Source organism: Lethenteron reissneri, chromosome 21 (assembly GCF_015708825.2).
Source record: "Lethenteron reissneri isolate LAM-NWPU_2019-01 chromosome 21, ASM1570882v1, whole genome shotgun sequence".
Lineage (NCBI taxonomy): Eukaryota > Metazoa > Chordata > Hyperoartia > Petromyzontiformes > Petromyzontidae > Lethenteron > Lethenteron reissneri.
In genome coordinates, this window is record NC_083799.1 from 5307554 (window position 1) to 5329723 (window position 22170).

Below are 22170 nucleotides of genomic sequence, written 5' to 3' on the forward strand. Positions count from 1 at the left end.
GGGAGTGGTGGCCCACCGGATCCTTATCAGGTGATCTGGTCCCCAATTAGTAAACTTGGTATAAGATAACGATCTTCGGAAAAGGAGCACCGTCGCAGGCCCTTACTCCGAGCCGTTCTGCTGTCAGATAACCTGCCGATGTATCTGTTGAGATTGGTGCCTTTAAGAATAGTAACTGTTTTGATTGTGTTTTTTTTTATCGCCGTATAATCTTTCAAGTATCTTTCAGTCATAATCGCCGCACGTACTCGCATCCTCTACAGAATATTCAACTGTTCCGTGACCCAAGGTGTTAACAACGTGATAAGGGTTGCGTATGATCAATAAGGAGTGCGGTACTGCGTGAACAATATTGAGTATAATCATTTATTAACGTTAAGGTTTTCTTAGCATAGTATTTGCACGTTTTAACGACTCTCTCTCTCACTAACAACCATCGCGTTAGGCGGGATCCATGTGCAGTTGTCGAAGTGAAATCCGACAATCGTTGATGATACTGTATTGATGCCGTATTGACGTTCCGGGATTGAGAGTTCGCATACTATATCATAGTTAAGGTTGAATTAGTAATAAATTGATCAATACAGAAGTGGTTGTGTGATTCTTTCCTGAAATCTATGCATAAGATCTGCTTCTGCGTTGAGATTTGAACTTGGTGACCTTAATAAACACACTAATACATACTCAGTAAATGTTAAAGCGATAACGGGGTGAACCGGGGTCTGGTTATCATAACGACTTGCGTTATCATAATTACACCCACTCGCATAATTAATACGATTACCTCTCGAATTGGCATAATTAAAATGTGCGTAATTACATAATTAACATATTTCCGGATAATTACACATTTGGCCAAATTTCATTAATTATTATTATTTCCACTGAATATTCATAACCCACACATACAACATAATAATTCACCCACGCACGCATACAACATAACAAATTTTCATAACCAACATATACAACAGAACGCCTCGGTGATGGCCACAGCAGATTTGATTAGGGAGCGGCCAAGCCATAGGCCAGCGTGAGAAATACTCAACGCCCACGAGTAAGTATTTGTTGCCACGCGCCCAAGCAGGAAACGGCCCGAGAATATCGAGGGCAACAATTTCATTTACCCATGACATCTGGATCGATTGCAGCAAAGGACAACAGGATCTCGCCAGCGGCTTCCGCCGGGCACATTGCACGCAGCCTTTCAGCAGATCCTCAACGTCGGAGGCTATGGCCGGCCAATAAAAATCCAATTTAAGCGCAGCCAGCATCTTCTGCACTCCGAGGTGCAACAGCCATTTATGCACAGCCCACACAACCTCGCCCCGCAGGGTGGTAGGGACAACAATAGCATAACGGCACAATCTTCCATCCCAATACATGAGCAATCCTCTCTGTCCAGACCCAAAGTTGCATCTCGCGCAACAGGGACATCGCCCGTTCCCCCTATCGCGAGCCGCATGGTTGACAATGACCCGAACCAGAAAAACACGCGCACTCTCCGGGCACTGGCAATCGTGATAGGGCATCAGCGTTCATATGGCGAGAACCCTTACGATAAATGACATTGAATGAAAAATCTTGCAGTATTTCAAGCCAGCGTGACAATTGACCAGAGGGCTGGTCCATACACAAAGCGTATTGGAGCGCCGAATGATCGGAGCACACTTTGAAGTGACACCCGTACAAATATTGCCAATATTGCTGCACAAAAACCACAATGGCCAACAGTTCCCGGTGTGTAATGCAGTCCCGCTGATCTGCCGGGGACAGCACCCTACTGCCATATGCAACCACGTGCTCCACGCCATTTACGACTTGGGATAACATAGCACCAATGTCGGTATTACTGGTGTCCGTGTCCAAAATGAATGGCAACGAAAAGTCTGGATAACGCAGGGGAGGGGCGTTAACAAGCCCATCGCGAATAGAGCAGAACGTAGTCTCCTACACCTCCCCCCAATGAAATGTTTCTCCCTTAGCCATCAGGGCATGGAGAGGTTGAGCAATGGATGCGAATTTTGCAACAAATCGGCGATAATAAGAGGCGAAGCCGATTTTAAAACTGCGCACCTCGCTGGCCGAGGTGGGGGTCGTCCACATCCTAATGCAAGCAGTTTTCTCAGGGTCCGTCGCGATACCCGATTCGCTGACTATGTAGCCCAAGTATCAAACAGATTTTTGGAGCAGATGAAATTTTTGGAGCTTGAATTTCAAGTTGGCCACACGCATCTTAACGTAAACAGCCCACAGGCGATGCAAATGCTCATCAAACGTGCGGCCAAAAACGATGACGTCATCCAAGTAGATTAGACACGAATCCCACTGGAGGCCCGCCAAAACCAATTCCATCAGCCTCTAAAAAATGGCCGTCGCGGAATGGAGCCCCATCGGAAGCCGGTTAAACTCGAACAACCCTTGGGGTGTCCAAAAAGCCGTCTTGGGCCTTGAGACCTCGTCAAGCGCAACTTACAAAAACCCAACAAAAAGTCAAGGGTTGAAAAGAGCGCGCACCTGCCAGAGAGGCCAATAAATCGTCCATGCAAGGCAAGGGGTAGGCATATGTGACCGACACAAATGCAGACTGCCGTCGTGCTTCTTAACAAGGACGATTGGAGCACCGTATGGACTGGTGGATGGCAAAATGATATCCGTGGCCAACATTTGATTCACCGCCGCACGAACATGTTCCTTTTCAGCCAGACTCAGGCGGTAAAGATTCTGCCGAATGGGGGCGGCATTTCCCGTGTCAATATGGTGGCTCAACAGAGACGTCCGACCAATATCAAATTTAGACTAAAAATGTCAGAACTCCCATTGGATCGCGTCAGCTTCTCCATTTTCCCCGCGGACAAATTGCCGCATTCCGAGCACAGTTTATCTATCGATGCCTCATCAACAACCGGAGGTCCGTGAGATTGAACGCCGACCCCGACATTGCCCACGACATCTGCTTTCGGACACCGTGGAAGAGCAACGAACAACAACAATAAACAGTAACAAGGAAAATGTGACGGCGTGAACAAACCGTCCTATTAACGAAAAGTGACGCGTCGTGAGCGAGTGTGTGCGGCAGGACCGTCCCAGGGGGTAGAGATGGTTTTGCACAGGCATGAAGAATAGTCTGCCTCAGGAGTCCTCAATGTTCCATCCATGAACGTTAGGAGATCCGGTCCTGTAGGTGGTACAGAACAATCCCCCTCACATCCTGTTTCCCCAGGCGTGACAGTCGGCGCGCCGGACACATCAGATATTGGCCACAAGGGATGTGGGGATGAATCGACAGGATCGGGCGAGACATATCTCTTTAACCACGACGGACGCACGAACCAGCGCAGCTGGCCCAACCGAATACATACACACTGCGGCTACCGGACCTCAATAACCTCGACTGGTCCTTGCCAAGAATAGTACAGTTTTGGGGACGTGCCTACGGGCACTTGAAGGTAATGCAAGCACGCCATGTCCCTTTTTTTCCAAGGCACTCCCCGCCCTCCCTCTCCTCGCAGGCGCTCGTTCCCTGCCTGCGGGCCGAGTTGCTCCTATCAACCTCGCGGGCCAACTGTAGCTGCTCAAGCGTTTGTGACATGGGGTTCGGCACCACCGACCCCTTCCGATGAGGGTTAAATCCCAACTGCACCTGCACCGGGGGTTCAGGCTCCCTCTCATACATCAAATAGAACCGCAAGAATCCCGTCGAGACATGTGGAGCTAGTCTGTAAACAGCGAGGACCCCTGGAATGTGAATCTCCCAGTCCGACTGGCCCATGGTCACTTGCTGGCATAGCATGGCAGTGAGGGTCCTGTGCAACCACTCAACCATCCCATCCGTTTGTGGATGATACAGTGAGGTACGCATCTTTCGCATACCCAGAGAATCGCACACCTCTTGGAGCAACTTGGATGAGAAATTCCTTCCCTGATCTGTGAGGAGTTGCTCAGGGGCCCCGTTATCAACAACATAGCCATATAAATAGGCGTTTTCTATAGAAGCAGCCGATTGGTCAACCAGAGGCCAGGCCATAGGCCAACAGGTTAGATATTAAACCCCAACGAGGAGGTACTTGTGTCCTCTCTGGGAGATCGGAAAGGGCCCCAAAATGTCAAGGGCCACCAATTCATTCACCCGTAACACAACGATGGACTGTAACGGGATCTGCGGTCGCAGGGCAGGAGATTTCCGATTCTCACAATTGGCACAACCTTTAATCAGGATAAATACATCGGTTTCCATTCCGGGCCAGTAAAACTCATTTTTCAGCATCTCCATCATTTTATGAACACCCAGATGCATACATTTCTCGTGTATGGCTTTAGTAAGTTTTACCCTTAAGGAACGTAGGTACAACCAAATAATAATGCTGGGACTCCCCTTTCCAACTGCATGAGGAGTCCCTCACACAGCACAATGGATGGGCGACCCACGGGCCCCAGCCCACGAGAACCACGACGGCGCAACGTCAAGAGTGAGGCGTCTTCAACCTGTAGCTTTGCCCGCGCATCATGGTCAAGATTCAGGACAGAATCGCGTGGTGACTGAGCGCCTTCATCCCACTTTGTCCCGGCTACCGCCAGCACTGCAGGCGCACCCTCTTGCGAGGGCTTACATTATATATATAGACAACAACACTAGGCCCAGGCTTTGTTCTTGATCTTATAGCTCGTCCCTTCCCTCAAACGTCCCCTCTCGTCGTGCTCTCCCCTTTTATCCTTCTTAAGCCCCCTTTCTCAAACTTTCCCTCATTGTTTGTACCGCAGACAATCATCTGTCCTTTTCCTCCAACGGTTCCCAACCATCGCCTCCGAGTTCCCTGCATATTGCCACAAATAAGAATATCCAGTTTTTTAAACGTTTATTGCCATGTACAAAACATACAAATAATGAATTGCGACTCTTTGAATGGAAGGGTATTGTTCATAACATGTCCATCATTATGAAATTGCCTAATGCACGAAGATAATTTTTAATTCAATTCTAATATTGCTGAAATGCATTAATGCTAAGACATTGCCTTCAAGATCAACAAAGCACACACCTGAATAATACAGATCATATTGCACAATTGATTAAACTATCTGCATGCAGAACGTGCTTGCAGCTTAGTTTATTCCCAGTTATTTGTATTTTTGTAAAGTATGTTACACAAATCTACACTCAAGCGTGTGACACTTTAAGCAAGTTTAAAAGTCCTCTTTTGCTGAGTAGTTGTATTAAATGGGCATTTGTTTGAAAAAACATGACTCCATAATATAATCAGTCAAGCTTCTCTGTTGCAGCGAGTTCTCATTTTTCGGTAATATTTTCTATCTTTGAAAGACTTCCTGCCACATGCAAATGTTTAATGAAATGCATATCAACAGCAGCAAAATTCACAATTGTTTGACTTCCTCTTTTACTTACTTTTATGCTTTCGGAGAAATTAGATTAAACACTTTGAGAGTTTGAATAATTTGTGAAAGTTAATAACATTTGGTTGGCAAAGTTTACAGTTGTCGACATGAAACATTTGGTTCGTGTAAGTGCAAATTATTGTTAACAAAGTTATTGACGATAAAAAGTTGTCATATTGTGACAAATATATTTAAATCATATATTATGTGCAAATAATGCGCTTTCAATACTCGTTTACTGTTCTTGGCAGAATCTAAGTTATGGCTTTATATTTCTTTCAGTAATGAGATTACTAGAATAACAAACACAAAACTACATCAAATTACCACGTTGGCATCAGTGTGCTAATGTGGTTTCAATGTTGTTCTGCTCCTGAAAACCAATAACACTACTATGGGAACCTTTTTGCCATTAAGCAGACATGAATAACGAATGGCTGCAATACCGCAGCTGCGTATCATTTAAGAGCACTGGACCGGTTTGGTGTGCGTCGTTAGTGCAGTGATGCGTGTGTGCAAGCTTGTGTGATTGCTTGTGTGTTTTTATCCACTCTGAGCAGGAGACGCTCCTTACTGCACTCCGGAACAGTACAAAGAATGTGCAAACCCTGCCTTGAGTGAGTGTTCACCCTCCAGTATCTCCGCACGAACACTCCACTGCACCAGCACACCCCACTACACCAATTACACGCCATGTCACTATCACACCTTCAGGGGCACGAGTCAGGCTGTGCTGGGTGGTACTCATCACCATGGTACGTAGACACATTTACTCTGCAGGGAGACCACTTTTTGGCTACCTGTACGAGGTTAAGGAACCTCACCAGGTCGTACTCATTTTACGTACTCCAAAAAGATGATAGGCTGTTTCAGAGCACAATGTAAAGGCATTGGAGTTTTACATTTGTAATGACAGTATATCCGCCACTAGGGGGTTAGAGCGCTGTTGCCACCCACATGGGTACGGCACACCAACGGCCCTAGGAGGCGTGATTCGGGTGGTCAAGGGAGCGAGCCTTCTGGGAGGTGCGTAGCCAGAGGGTGGGGCAAGGTCACGCTGAACAAGATTAAAGGGAAGCGCCGAAAGCGTCGAGGGTCGATTCAGAGGGTAGCGTTCATCGAGTCGTGGATCTTCAATAGCCTCGTGTATAAGTGGTTACCTAGTGATAGATACGTCTACACCAATTATATAACCAGTTCCAATATAAGGAAGTGTTAATAAACAGGTTGCCTCCAACCACGTAGTGTGTGTCGCAATTTATCAGCACTACACATTTAAGAAAGGCCATTTGATGATTTTAAATTGGCATACAATGTAAAAATATGATCTTGTACTCGGTTTTAAAAATAACTGCTGGTTATATATATATTTGAAGTTAGATTACAACCCTTGATTGTTGAACGAGTGTGTAATTTAATCTTTTGAAAAAGTGCAGCTGCATATATTCTCCAGTGTTCTTGGTGGAGAAAGACGACGACTACTGTGCGTGCGAGATGCCGTGCAACATCAAACGCTACGCAAAGGAGCTGTCAATGGTGAAGATCCCCAGCCAGGCCTCTGCCAAGTACCTGGCCAAAAAGTTCAACAAGACAGAGGCATACATTGCGTGAGTAGTGTTAGCACCTGCCAACCTATTCTTTAGCACATAAATCTGAGGGCCTCTCGTACAGGGAGAAATGGCGTTACCATTTTGCCTATATTGCTACCTTTTAAAGAAGCCCACCAGGTCAGTGGGCTCATCTGTGATGATGTCAGGTAAAAAATATTGTGATGCTCAAGTGAACGTCAGGCAGTGCTCATTATTGGTAGAAATTCTACGCATAAATATATGGGGGACCGTCTTTTCACAGGATACCCACTTTTGATTTCCCAGAAATTATTACTCATTTAATGGATACTGGGTGGGATGCTGGGCTGAGTCGACCCCAGATTTGACCTTGAAACCTTTCAAGCACATTGGAAAACAGAGATGTGCGTAGTCGCCATCCTCTATCCTCATTGGTTCATAAACTAGAATTCGCCATGGTTTAAGAGTGCACAGTGAAGTCATTTTGCACGAATCTGCAACACATGGGTAATGCACATTTCGTCATACTAATTTGCACATTTTCGTTAAAAATGTATCTATTTTTGTTACATACATTTCAATAAATTGAATAACTGAAAATGTGGCTGTATTTGTAAACTAAAGGCAATGCCTACAGATTTTAAAACAATATATATAAACCCAACAACATGTAAACGAATGTGAAATTATCATATCATACTCTCATTATGCAAATATACTCTTGAAGTTGCACATGGCTGGCTGAGCACGTGATGATGCTGCCCTTTGCAGGGAGAACGTTCTGGTGCTTGATATCTTCTTTGAAGCTCTCAACTACGAGACCATTGAGCAGAAGAGGGCCTATGAGGTGGCTGGCCTGCTTGGTGAGTGTGGTCGTGGCCACCAGCTCTTCAGCCTCCTGGCTGTATAAATATGCACAACATGCATTGCATTGCTATCACGCTATAATAGCCTTATGGCAAGATGCACGGTTGCATATACTGTATGTATGTTGAACTTCTTTCACACCGTATGTAGCCAACCGTGCTAATCGGAGGTGTGCTTGCCTGGCTTGTCTGACAATATCCTCCTGTTTGAAGGTGATATCGGTGGCCATATGGGACTGTTCATTGGTGCCAGCATCCTTACCATCCTGGAGATTTTTGATTACCTATACGAGGTAAGACATAGCCCTCATAAACCACTCCAGCCCGTCAGCAAGATTGCTGCTTGCAGGTTTGATAGGTGTCCCTGTTGTACGCACTCCGCAATCGACAGCCTCAAATTGCCCTTACGCTGTAATGCAGCAAGGCAATGCCATTACCCCAGCAGTTTTCAAGATAATGGCTAAATGCAAGTGTAGTAGATGTGGAAAGTAGCTTTGGGGATTGAGTCTAAAACGTTTCAAAGTTCATCACGACTGCAGTAGACTTGTGTCATGGATTGTGCCATCGACCCTGGCACTCTTGATCTATATAGCTCCATTTCAGTGTATAGTATATGTTCACCAATGTACCTGTACTTGACACCATTGCAATCATTGAAGACTTGGTCCAACAAGGACTGAATCCAGATGTACCAACTTTGGTAAGGCACTGTCTTACCAACACATACTTCACCTGCAATGGTACATTCTACAAATAAAATGAGGGTACCCCAATGGGTTCTCCCTTATCACAAATGGTAGCGAATGTTTTCATGGGGAAATTTGAGACAGATGCCATCCAGCCATCCACCCTATGTCCTTCCTTGTGGAAGAGATACATAGATGACATGTTCGTCATCTGGCCACATGGCCTGCCAGCACTGAACTAATTTCTCAACCACATCAATTCCATACACCCGTTTATCAAATTCACCATGGAAGTGGAAAAGGATGGCAAGCTACCATTCCTGGATGTTTTGATCGAGAAGAGACCTGATAGCTCATTGAGACATTCGGTCTACAGGAAAACCACCCACACGGATGCCATCTAAAGCCTGACTCCCACCACCATCCAGCCCAGAAGAATTCCCTCATCAAAACAATACACCATAGCGCCCGTTGCATCTCCGACCAGCACCACCTAGCCAGTGAGTTGGAGCACGTACACCAAGCCCTTAGGATGAACGGATACTCGGACCGTACAATCTCCAAAGCTGTCTCCCCAGCCATGCAGAGACAACCTTCTGAGGATCCAACCAAAACCATCACTTTACCGTACATAGCAAGGGTTACCAAAAATATTTCCAAAATCTTAAACAAACACACGATCCAGGTTCGTTTCAACACAGTACACAAAATCTGTGATTTTTAATCCCATCTGTAAAGGATGTGATTCCTGACATGCAATACCCTGGTGTCTACAAACTGAGTTGTGGTTGCGGTAGCAGTTACATTGGGGAAACGAAACGACATGTCTCGGACCGCGTTCGTGAACTCAAGGCAGATCTGAAACACGGTAGGACTAATACCTCTGCCATTGCTGATCATTGTTTTAACGCTGTGGGCTCACACGAAATTGATTTTTCCAAGACGGAGGTACTCTGCAAACCTACCGGCTACCTTCAGAGATTTGTTCATGAAGCCATCCAGATATATAAACACAGACACAACTTCAACCGAGAGGATGGGTACAAACTGCGCAATCATTCGAAGGACGTTATTAACCAGGTAAAGTCTTATCTGACTGTTTCCATCCTACCTGCCTATGTCAACTGTTATTTCCGACTCTCTGTGTCTCTTTCTATGCCTCTCTCTTAGATCTCTCATGCTCACATGTCCTTTGCATTGCACTCTCATGCCTTTGGATTGCACTCTCATGCTCACATGTCCTTTGGATTGTACTCTCATGCTCACATGTCCTTTGGATTGCACTCTCATTTTCGCATGCCCTTTGGATTGCACCCGTTGGGTTGCACTCCCGCGTCGAGGAGGCCGCTCTCCTCCTATCTTACAATTACATGCTAATTTGTCACATTAACATCACTAGCCCCGGCCACTTCTTTATGACTCTTGGGCTACACCTATTTCAAACTTTTTAAAAGTCTGCCTCAGCAGCAGACCATGCTTTCCCACCTGATGACGGACGCTTGTGTTGTGCCCGAAACGTCGTGATTTATTTTATTTTATACCTACGTGACATTACTAAAAGAACCAAAGAGGAAAGTATATGTAGTTTTGGCTTTTTATGTGAATATCGTGATTTTTTTACAGATTACTACAAATAAAAATTACCTTACATTTATGTTAAAATAATTTAAATGCATAATTAGCTTTTCAGTCCTCGTTATTAAAGTTATCTTGTATTTCCATACTAAAATGTTGAATAAAATCTACAATTTATTTGTGTTACTTGTAAACATGTATCCATTGCAATTGTGAACCAAGAATACCACAATCTCGACAAAAAAACGTCGGTGTCTTCCTCAAGTTGCGTTTGAATGCAATCAATTGACATCTGACAAAACCGCAAAAATGCACTAAATTTCCATGGGGTTGATCATTCCTTCTTGGCTATTTCACTCTATGTAGAAGCATGGGACGCATACTTTTCCCTCTGCATTGCTGTCTTTTAACATAGAAAAATATTTAATTGTCATTGGTAAACACTGATTTTTTGTTTTAATGTATGTATGTGTGCACCTCCCAACAGATAATCAAGTACAGAATTCTCTACTACTTCTGCCGTAATAAGAAGCAGAGAAATATCAACGACAACTCCGTTCAAATGACCGTAAGTTCTGCCAGGCAGAAAACATTCACAGCACACAGCACTATTTTACCACAATCTCAAAGTCGGCATGGACTCATCCAAATATCTGAAAAGAGCACATAGCTCATAACAGCTCAAAATTATATGGATTTGTTTTTAATGTGAACCATAAAATTTGAATGAGCATGTGTCGTCCTTTTTAGCAGCAGATGGCCATAGCATCTGCTCACATGTTGGTGTGTTTGTGTGCGCGTGCATGTGTGTGCGTCAATTGCAGAGCTCGTACGCGGCACCCCAGGGCCATACACAGGCCGCCATCCACCCACACGGAGCCCACGCCAAGTACGAGGACTTCACCTGCTAGGCGTGCAGGGTGCGGCTAGACCCTACCCCAAGGGCACCACTGAGCGACGCGCGTCGCTCCACACCGGCACAGACGGAGGGCGCCGGGAGAGGCAGAAATTCCCTTGTCTCTTCCCAACAGCATTACCAGAGATTGGTTTTAAATTGACTTTCAAGCTTTGTAAATGCTAAACAAAGTGATTTAAAACAGAAGATTTTTAATAGAACTTCTGGTTGAAATTATAAGGTTGTATTAAATACACAGAAAAATGCCTTGTTGGTAGCGAATGACGTTCCAGTCTTTACTACTTTACTCACGGTTTGTATTAAAATAGTATGGAGAGGAATTAAAACTCACTCTTCAATTACTTTTCTAAATTAGTTTTATAAATATTATAATTGGAGATGCAACATTCGATGTTCATTCTGGATATTGAAATTTATGGTGTTGATTGCACAAGAGTATTCTCAGACTCTAATTACGGATTTAACTGGTATATTTTTACTACATCTTTGAGGTTGTTGCCATTTAATATGTCATTTATACTGCATAGACACACATACCCCTATATATTCTAACAATAGAGCAATGATACAAATGAGGACAATAACAGCAAAGTGTTGTTTAATACAGAATATCGGATCATATATAACCAGTATCCTTTATAACTGATCAGTATACATTTGTCTGTATTAAGGGACACAGTCGTGTGCAGTACATGAGAGTTACAGGGGTATTTGAATAACTATTTTAAGTGTCTAAGATATAAAAAATTATTTTTTGCATGGCAAAGCCTGCCAAAACTAACATTGATAGTATCAATGTGTTTTTTTACTCTGAGTAGTGCCATAGATAAACAATAAGAAATATGTGTTTGTATACAGACTCTCCGAGAATAAAACATTGAGGTTTGGGATTCAGGAGGCACATTGGATAGAGTTTCCCAACTAACATCCAGACTCTGGAACCACTTATCGTTAAAAATAATTCAAATTCTGTATATACCCCAACAACAATGAATGCAAATGTAAAAGAAACCGAATGCATAATGATATTAACTAACTTCTAATTAAACGTAAAACACATTGAAACATCATAATGGGTGATTTTTTTTATATAAAATAGGCAAAAGGAGCAGAGTCGAGAGGTGATTGGTAAGTTAGGCATTGTGACGAATGAGAGAGTGGAACGACTATTTGAGTTCAGAATCACCAAGGGCATAAAGATCACAACACCTTTACCAAACAGATGGAATCTCGGATATGGACTAATTCAGATAGAAAAAAATAAAGCTGAGATTTTAAAGTAAAAACCTCAGATTAGTAGAAATGTGTCTGTTCTTGGAAGATTCAACACAGGAAGTTATGACATAATATGATGAAAGCTACACTTAAACATACCCAGTGAGGACAAATCAATACAGTACAGAAAATTCAAGAAAGTCAACATATAACAGGAAATAGTATCTTGACTTAAAGCTTTCGTGACTGCAGGAATTAATATGTTGGGTCTTTCGGTAAAGTCACGTAGATAGGTTCAAAGAAAATAACAAAAACTTCGACGTTTCGATCGCAACTTAAGCGGTCGTCATCAGGATCGAAACGTAGTTTTTATGCTCTTTGGTTATTTCCGTAAAGTCATGTAGATCGAAAAAATGATGAATAAATAATGACGTTTCGATAGCAACACACGCTATCGTTTCAGGTGAAACTATAGCAGGCGGACTGCTGAGGAGAAAATGTAGTGAGAGAGCTACAGCAACCAAAGGTGAAATACGTTTGTGGTGGGTACAACCCAAGGGTAAGTGGGCGCGACTAGGGATGGAATTTGCAAGTAAATGTAATCGCAGAGAGGGTAGGGGTGGGTCACCTCCCCCCTCCTCGGATCTTGGAGGCAACACATTCACAATACACGGCAATACAGCCCCGGCTCACTCAGGGGAACGGCCCTTCGATACCCACTGCATGGGGAGGTATTGCCTCCGGGCTAACGTGCCCTAAGACGGGACCACAACTCTGGGTCCTCCGGCTACGGGTGCCTCGGGGCGGCTACTCTAACCCGACCGAGCCAGAGTGTGGGTTCCGACCACTGGCCCACTCGGACACGGCCCTCACAAGGACATTGGGCCGGGGGTTTCCAGGGTCTTGCCAGAGCCACACAGAGTCCCGGCCCTTACAAGGGCAGCGGGGCTAGGGGTCCCAGGGTCCTATCTAGCTGGTCTTCTGGCTTCTGTCTTGGACTGGCCCCAGACCCTTCCAGGGGTCCGGCTTTTATACCCAGCACCGGTACGTCAGCCCTGGCTCCGCCTACCTTCTAGAGAGTTCCAGAGGGGGCTCCGGGCAATCCCAGGACACCCCGCAGCCCTCTCCTACTGGGAGGGGTCCCGGGGGATCCTAGGACACCCCACAGCCCCCTCCTGCTCCGGGGCTAGGGATATTGCGTCTGCCCCTACAGGTAAGTGTACATAGCCCGTTTACATCGCTACACATAGCCCATTCACGCCGCTACAGAAGGACGTTGATCAACCAGGTATAGTGTTAACTTTTGTGTTGGCCAACTCTCTGAGTTGCATTACATTTCTAAGTTTGCATAGTTTGATATCTTTTTTCTCTATCACCTTTTTCCCTCTGTAAATTTCACTCCCACCCTCTCGTCCGTTGCGGCAGCCCTCCCTCCCCCTCCTCGGATTAGCCGAGGTCACCCACCCCTACCCTCTCTGCGATTACATTTACTTGCAAATTCCATCCCTAGTCCCGCCCACTTACCCTTGGGTTGTACCCACCACAAACGTATTTCACCTTTGGTTGCAGTAGCTCTCTCACTACATTTTATCCTCAGCAGTCCGCCTTGCTGTATTGTTTCACCTGAAACGATTGCTTGTGTTGCTATCGAAACGTCGTGATTTATGCGTGATTTTTTCTATCTACATGACTTTACGGAAATAACCAAAGAGTATGAATTCCTGTAGTCACGAAAGCTTCTAATCAATTCGTAGTTTTTGTAATTTTCTTGGAACCTATCTACGTGACTTTACTGAAAGACCCAAAGAATAGGAAATAGTATATTTAGACTAACTCTAAATAACCCATTTATACCCGTGAAGAAGTAAAATTATGTTTTCTTTATAAAACCCACTTTAACAATTGTCAATCTGATGAAGTTTGATGGAGCAGTATTAGTAAACTTGCATTGACATGTTCCTCCACTCCACCTGAACACCTTGTCGTTTGCTTTTCCCAATGAACAGACATTTTAAGTTATGTCAGCTGGGTCCGGTGGCACACATCTGTTATCGAGCACGTCAGAGGTAAGGGTTGGTGACTCGTGCAAATATGAGACTCTGCTGGGCTATAATGTTGCCAGAGGAAGGGAGTATAGCAAGTACAATAGAAACATGACTTTGCGCAAACCATTTGAGTGTTATCCTCTATTCTGTATGGTTTTTTTTCTACGTGTAAACCAGCTTCCTCCTACGTGCAAACACTCTTCAAATAGGAATTGGCTAAATATCCCAATGCAGGACCCTCCTGAAACAAGTTTTGATGTTTGGTGAGGCTTTCCTGGAAAGATAAATGATATTAAATTCACATTATGCATTCATGACCAACTGTTTTCCATTATCAGTCAGGCAAAGAGAAAGTTTGATATTTCTATCACGTTATGTCAATGTAAAACAAGCATAGAAGGTAAAACAAGCATAGAAGGTAAAACAAGCATAGAAGGTAAAACAAACATAGAAGGTGGAGTCTTCTCGTTCAGGTTATTTTGCCAGCAACCGCAATCCAGTGCACCTTCACACTGTGTTTTATCGTTCTTTACTGTAAAGGACAGTAAGCATAGACATATGTGGCCATTAAAGCTGGGTCAGGTCAAATCAAATGGAGGAAAACATTTGATTTGTTGTTGTTGTTGTTGTGAAGTAATTGATCACTGAGTTGAGACCATTATGGTTTTATCTGATATGAGAGCCGAGGATTTAAGGTCAGGTGCTGGTGGTTCCTGTCATCATTCGACCTGTGAACCACCAAGCCACATCAATATTGAGATAAACTTTCATTAAAAGCTTACACAAACAGGACTGTACAGATGTATACATGTGCCACATGCATGCAGAACGGAATTGGTGAGAGCTTTAGATTCCGTGGCTACGCCGTATTTGCTCGGTACTTGGTGCACAGTGTGGGAATGTAGCTCGCCTTCTTTGGTCGCATTTGCTTGGTTTAATGTAATGATCGTCCACTGGCACAGTCGGATCTCTTGACCCCCATGACCTGCAGCCTGTTGCCTCCAAGATACTGTGACTGATTGATTCCTCACCCTGTTAAAATTTGCATTTTTGAATTTTTAATTTAGTGTTTTTTTATTCTGTCGAGAATACATAGCTCCGCTTTACTGTGTTTGACGTTCTGAATTCAGTAAGTTATTTCATCAGGAGAGCGTGTTTTTATTTGGGCAACAGTACATTATATGCCATAACGTCATGGATAGGTTATTTCCATTAAATGGGTTTTGGAGGCAATTTGATATCTCCGTATTTTTTAACGGTTTACTGGTAACACGTTTATGTGTACTGGGTGATTTTTTTTAGCATACTTAAGAAATACAGCCTAATATTGTACGAGTTTATTCAGTGCTTGAATTTTGCTGTGATGGAAGGTATTGTATATGGAAAAACATTCTTTTTTACAAAAATACTCATTTTAAAACTAAAAACAAACTAAAACTGGAAAATAGAAAAAGGCATTTCCATAATTTAGTTTTTTGCTGAAAATGGCACAGAATTTTTGCCAAACGCTCGATTTAAAAACATACATATTTGAAAACACAATTTTGGTGCTAAATGCAATTCTGTGGGTTGTCTAGAGTCATGAACATCTGCACCAATTTAATTCGCAATGTTTTCTATCCAACCATATGACATTTTTGTCAAAATGCTAATCATTCAATCAGTTGGTGGCATCCACCATTTATTCATACGTGGCTGTAGTGTCAAGATTTAACAATTGTCCAAACTCCAACACCAAAAAGGACACCTGCCAAATCAGTCATTTATATTCAAAGTCAACAAGGAAAGTCTTTGTTGAGCCACGTTTATTTGTTGTTATGTGTTTGCGTGTCTTGTACCCTGGCAAAATAATAAAAAAAAAATACAATGAAGTCCAATAACTATACAATGTTTTTTTCATGAATATTCTCAATGTTCTATCACAGTGACAAACTTGAACTTTTAAGGACAGATTGATATCTCTTCTGATTTAAGAAAATACACTAATTGATATCGCTTCTCATTAAGTATTGCTGGCAGGTTTCAAAAAACAGTGGTTATAAAGCAAAACGTAGAATATTAAAAGAAAAACATGGGTGTGAGTTTTTACTTTATTTGGCTCCTCATTTACTAAAAGAATGAATCTGGAATCGTTATCTTCTTGGTTCTTTCGGTAAAGTCACGTAGAAGGGAAGTAATACAATAATAAAAATAAAACATAATAAAACAATTCTCACGACGTTTCGGCCACAACGCAAGCAGCCGTCCTCAGGCGAAGAATGAAGCACCACCAAGCTTGGAGCGTATATTTAAGCTGGGTTAGAGGGGGGGAGGTGGAAAGAAGAGCGCCTAAACAAAATAATTTGCATATCAAGAGGAATTCAGCATATGGAAAATGCGTAGGAGGTGGGCGGGGGGGGGGTTCCAAATCAATACTATGCCCGTGCATTATGCAGGATTAGCAGCATCAAAGGGGGGGGGGGGAGGGGGTTCAAGTTCAAGTTCAAGTTAATTTATTAGGTATAGCCCTGTGAGCCATTCAGCTCTTGAATCGGTTGCAACCGCAACAAACAAAAAACAAAAACATGAACCAAAAACATCTTAAAGTGAATATGTGACTAAGTGCAAACAGAAAATCCAAGAAAAGACAGCAAAAATATTGCAGAAAAAACACCGTACACCAACGCTGTGTACAAAAATCCCAGTGGGATGCAAGTCAAACAACAACAACAACCACAAGACAACTTAGATTAAGGCCATCAGTCTAACTCTGTACTACAACAAACAAACATGGCTAAACCAATACACTTTTCGAAATCACCAAAATAAAGCCATGAAAGCAATGAAAAAGCAATCATAGTAACTGTGACGGAATTTTCACAATAAATGGCATAAACAACATGTACTACCAAAACCCTGCAGCCATAGCTGGCTGCATGAGTCACTCCACAACAGCAGGAGCATCAATCGGAGTATTGTACATTTTCAATGCACCTTTAAGATCAGCACACTAAATCAAAACACAGGTCATACTTTGTAGCGATCATCCGGAGCGAAACATTTTATTTTAGGTCACTGAATAGCACTGGCAGCTAGGGGTGTACAACTCCTCTAAAGCAGTTTTGAGTGAAGATCTCTTAGGTAGTGACTCAAGTTTCAATTTATTTGCAACAGCATTCCAGACCCTGGGGGCATCAATAGCAAAGGCCCTTCCTCCAGTATATGTACGGCAATAGGGAATATTAAGCTGGTAAATGAGTGTAGACCTTAGGTCAAATTTGTTCTTTGAAACAGAGACGAGATCCAGCAGGTAATCTGCAGATTTTTTTGCAAGTACATCATGAATAAATAAGATCTGGTGCACAAGCCGTCGAACATTCAGAGATGTTAAGTTTGACCCAATGTAGAGATCACATGGTGAATCTGATGGCTGGGTGTATGGAATTGATGTGGTCGAGAAATTGGTCTAGAGCAGGCCGGCCATGTGGCCAGATGACAAAAGTGTCGTCTACGTACCTCTTCCATAAGGTCGGGCGTAGAGTGGCAGTCTACGCCCGACCTTATGGAAGAGGTACGTAGACGACACTTTTGTCATCTGGCCACATGGCCGGCCTGCTCTAGACCAATTTCTCGACCACATCAATTCCATACACCCAGCCATCAGATTCACCATGGAAGTCGAAAATGATGGCAAGCTACCCTTTTTGGATGTCCTAATCAAAAGGAGACCTGATGGTTCAATGAGCCACTCTGTCTACAGGAAAGCCACCCACACGGATGCTTATCTAAAACCGGATTCCCACCACCATCCATCCCAGAAGAATTCCCTCATCAAGACTCTATATCATAGAGCCCAATGCATCTCCGACCATGAACACATTTCCAGTGAACTCAAACACGTACGCCAAGCTCTTAAGGCTAATGGTTACTCCGACTACACAATCCGCAAAGCCATCACTCCAACCATCAAGAAGGATCCTGTTGAGGAGCCTTTCAAGACCATCACCTTACCCTACATTGCTGGGGTCACAAAAAAGATCTCAAAAATCCTGATTAAACACAACATCCAGGTCCGATTCAACACAGTACATAAAATCCGTGATCTGGTACCGTCTGTAAAAGATGTGGTTCCAGACATACAGTACCCTGGTGTCTACAAACTAAGTTGCCTCTGTGGTAGCAGTTACATTGGGGAAACCAAACGACATGTCTCGGACCGCATCCGTGAACATAAAGCTGACCTGAAACACGGTAGGACAAACACCTCAGCCGTGGCAGATCACTGTTACAACTCAGTGGGCTCACATGACATTGACTTCTCCAAGACAGAGGTTCTCTGCAAGCCATCTGGCTATCATGAGAGATTCGTTCATGAGGCGATCCACATATACAAACACAGAGACAATTTTAACCGAGAAGATGGATTCTGGCTTAGCAATCACTGGAAGGACGTAATAAACCATTTTGATACACATTAGGGTGGGTAGAATAATACATAGTGTTATATTAAAATGTATAAGGTATAGGGTGGTTTATAGCAATACAGTATGTAATTTAATGTTGGGTTTGCCTATGGCAGTATATAGTACGGTATAGACGCGTGTGATGTAAGAGAATAAAGTTTAGATGGAAGCATATTATCTAATTTTTTACAACGTAGAAAATTTTTTATGTATTACTTACTGTTAGTAACTCAACTTATTGTAGAGTATAGTAAGTATACTGATGATGCTATGTAGTTTATACTTTAGTTTGTTATGCAGTTTATACTTTAGTTTTTTTACGTGGTTGTTTAGTAACTGCAGCTACATACTATTAACATTCCTTTCCTTTGTTAATGCTACCCCCCCCCCCTTTGATGCTGCTAATCCTGCATAATGCACGGGCATAGTATTGATTTGGAACCCCCCCCCGCCCACCTCCTACGCATTTTCCATATGCTGAATTCCTCTTGATATGCAAATTATTTTGTTTAGGCGCTCTTCTTCCCACCTCCCCCCCTCTAACCCAGCTTAAATATACGCTCCAAGCTTGGTGGTGCTTCATTCTTCGCCTGAGGACGGCTGCTTGCGTTGTGGCCGAAACGTCGTGAGAATTGTTTTATTATGTTTTATTTTTATTATTTTATTACTTCCCTTCTACGTGACTTTACCGAAAGAACCAAGAAGATGAATCCCTGCAGTCACGAAAGCTTTAAATCGAAATGGAATCGTTATATTAAAAAACAGATTTACATTCCCCAAGATTAACAGGTACACACACTTAGATGGCACTAATTGGTTCTATGGCATGTTCCGTGTGTGTTTAATGGTATAACCCGTGTGTGTTTTACAGGTGAGTAAAGTGGATATAGTCACTCAGTAATTTCCGAGACATACATTTTGTGAACCGTAATTAATTTTAGTGAAATCACTGAATGAAAAAAAATTCCCCCCAAAATCAGACTTGGTTTCTCCAACACCAACACAACCATGTGATGTATATTAAAGAGCACCCATTATGTTTAATACTATTTAGGAACGACAATGTGACATTTTACAAACACTTCACTTTGGTGTTTAATGTATGAGTTGCATTCGGTGTACAGTATTTATCAATGTTGTTCTAGACCCTGCTCCCTTGATCCAGAAATGTTTTAATAGGACGAGCTGCACTCAGGCCTCAGAGTTTGAGGTAAACTCTGCTGTGGATATGCTCACCTCGTCATGGCATGCAGAAATGTTCCTCCGTAGTTATGTGATGCACTTCGTTATACCTGAGGTTTTGATGAAAAAATCATGTTATACAGTACAATGTTTTATTATGTATTCTTTTGAGCAACTAATCCCTATTCGTTTTTTTAACACAGCAGGTGCAGCCATTCCCATCACGAATGGTCGAATTGTGAATTAAGTCAAATCTGTTCATTACACAACCAAGCATTGCCCACTTTACACTTACACATGAGGTACGAACGTTTTATATATATCTCAAGCAGCTCTTGAAGCCATAGAATGGATCACCAAGAGTCAACGTAGTCATAATGTTTTGTCAGCTGCTTTTCAGATGCCATATGAGACCGAGAGATGAATCATCAGTGTCAAAAGGGGAATGGAATCGTTTCTGTGCATTTTAATGAGCGACTGTTGTGATTTTCATCAGTTATGGCCTCGTTTTATTCCTGGTGTGAATATTTTTTTGGGATATTTGATTAACTTTGTGGTGCATGCATTGTAAAGCATAAGAAACATCATTAAGCCCATTAGTGGCAGTGCAAAGCCATTGGTATTACAAGTGCATAGATATGGAGCTTCAGCAGATTGCGATACCACAGCAGCGAAGCCGCTCTGCCGGGGTCGCGCCTGCGATGCCACCACAACAAAGCAGCCTAGCCGACGCTGTTTTCCCCTCAGCCACCCCCCACATGAACACACACACCCCCCACGTAGGACCTCGGGGGAAAGTCACCTGGCCTCCAGGTTTTCACCCGGGAGCCCTCGTGGAAACATTCTCCATGGTTTCCTGGGGCCAGGGAATTGGCCGATTTTCCCCCAGGTCAAATTGCACCTGCGGCGCCGTGAATTGACTTGAAATTACATGGTCACGGCGGGGCCGTTCAGCCACCGCGGTTAGGACACACAGCACAATGGGTTAGCAGGCAGGTAGGGGGCGGGGCCACGAACGACGGGACGAGGGCAGGCACTCTGATTGGTTGGGGGATTAGCGGCGAACACCTGTGATGTGGAAAGCGAGAAGCGGACGTCGCTGAGAGCACCGGTACGGATGTGGTGACGTCACAAGCAAGCAATCTGATTGGCCGGGAAGGCCGGCGGATCAACCGAAAGGTCTCTTTGATGTAGAGAACAATAAAAAGCTTCAATAGAACAATAAAAGTGTTCTTTTCAAGCCAGCGATCGGGACAGTCGACTCGTCTCACATCCGTGAGACGAGTCGCAGTGCAGCCAGGATTCGCTCCTAGGAGCTCCGTACGAGTCGAACCGTGAGTACGGGAGAGAGAGATAGAGACCAGCATGAGAACTCCTCGAAAGAGTAATTCGAAATAGGCGGGGCGGATTGGACTTTAGACCGTCTGGGGATAGCGCAGTCCCGTAGGGGTGGAGTTCAGACCGCCGGGAATAGGTTAGTTATCCCACTAATATCGCCTCCGGGCTCCGTAATATTTAGTATCAGACTCGCTGAGAATACACCGTTAGTGATCAATTAAAGTTTCGTGTGGTTTCTGCGAGTGTGTGGAGAGCGCGTGGTGGTGTGAGTCTGCTCGTCATAACGCGGAGATTGGCGCGTGCATAACTATATCGGTGCGACCATTGTGCAAGAGTCCTACACGTGCCCGAGTCTGGTGCGCGAATCATGTCGCAAGTTATTCATCATTGCGCAGAGGAGCCGGAGGACGATGAAAGCATTTCTTTAATTCCCCAGGGCATCGTAACACTCATCCCAAAACCAATCCCGAATACCCGCCCCACAGCCCTTTCAATCATCTCCATTACACACGTGGCGGCAGCAACGCGTGTGCGAGTAACGTCACTGCCCTTTGACTCCTGACCCCCCCCACCCCCGTTCCGCGCGTACGATTGGGTACCACATTGTGCAAGTGGTGGCAGGGTACATCGAGAATGACTAAGGGGCCGTCCATAAATGACGTCACGCACCTAGGGGGGGGGGGGTCAGACATTTGTGACGATGTGTGACGAGGGGGGGGGGGGAGAAATGTGACGTCACATCAAAATGCGCAACTTTAAATAAATATAGACAACACGTTATATTTAATGAAATAGACTTGTAATAAATGATTTATCCTACAACATCAGAGTGCAGCGCCACATTAAATACACACTACAATGACAATAGTTTAAAGCGATTTGAAGCATGTTTTATTTTAGGGGGGGGGGCAGAGCTTTGTGGCGTCATATTTGAGGGGGGGTC

The 22170-nt window shown here is 43.8% G+C and overlaps 1 protein-coding gene across 5 annotated transcripts in view; it reads left to right on the plus strand.

Moving 5' to 3' along the window:
• LOC133345104 (acid-sensing ion channel 1-like) overlaps window positions 1–12646 on the plus strand; it is a 107575-nt gene extending 94929 nt beyond the window's left edge. For 3 of the 5 annotated variants that reach the window (XR_009755409.1, XR_009755410.1, XR_009755408.1), the window contains 5 exons: window positions 5955–6011; window positions 6848–7001; window positions 7734–7825; window positions 8042–10657; window positions 10914–11013. Coding sequence is in view for 2 of the 5 variants with exons in the window: in XM_061555583.1 (XP_061411567.1) it covers window positions 5955–6011; window positions 6848–7001; window positions 7734–7825; window positions 8042–8121; window positions 10577–10657; window positions 10914–11000 (551 nt within the window). In the remaining 3 variants the exon portion in view is untranslated. Of the gene's footprint in view, window positions 1–5954; window positions 6012–6847; window positions 7002–7733; window positions 7826–8041; window positions 10658–10913 lie in introns of all 5 variants that reach the window. The other 2 variants (XM_061555583.1, XM_061555582.1) reach the window with 1 other exon arrangement.
• Window positions 12647–22170: the final 9524 nt, after the last annotated feature.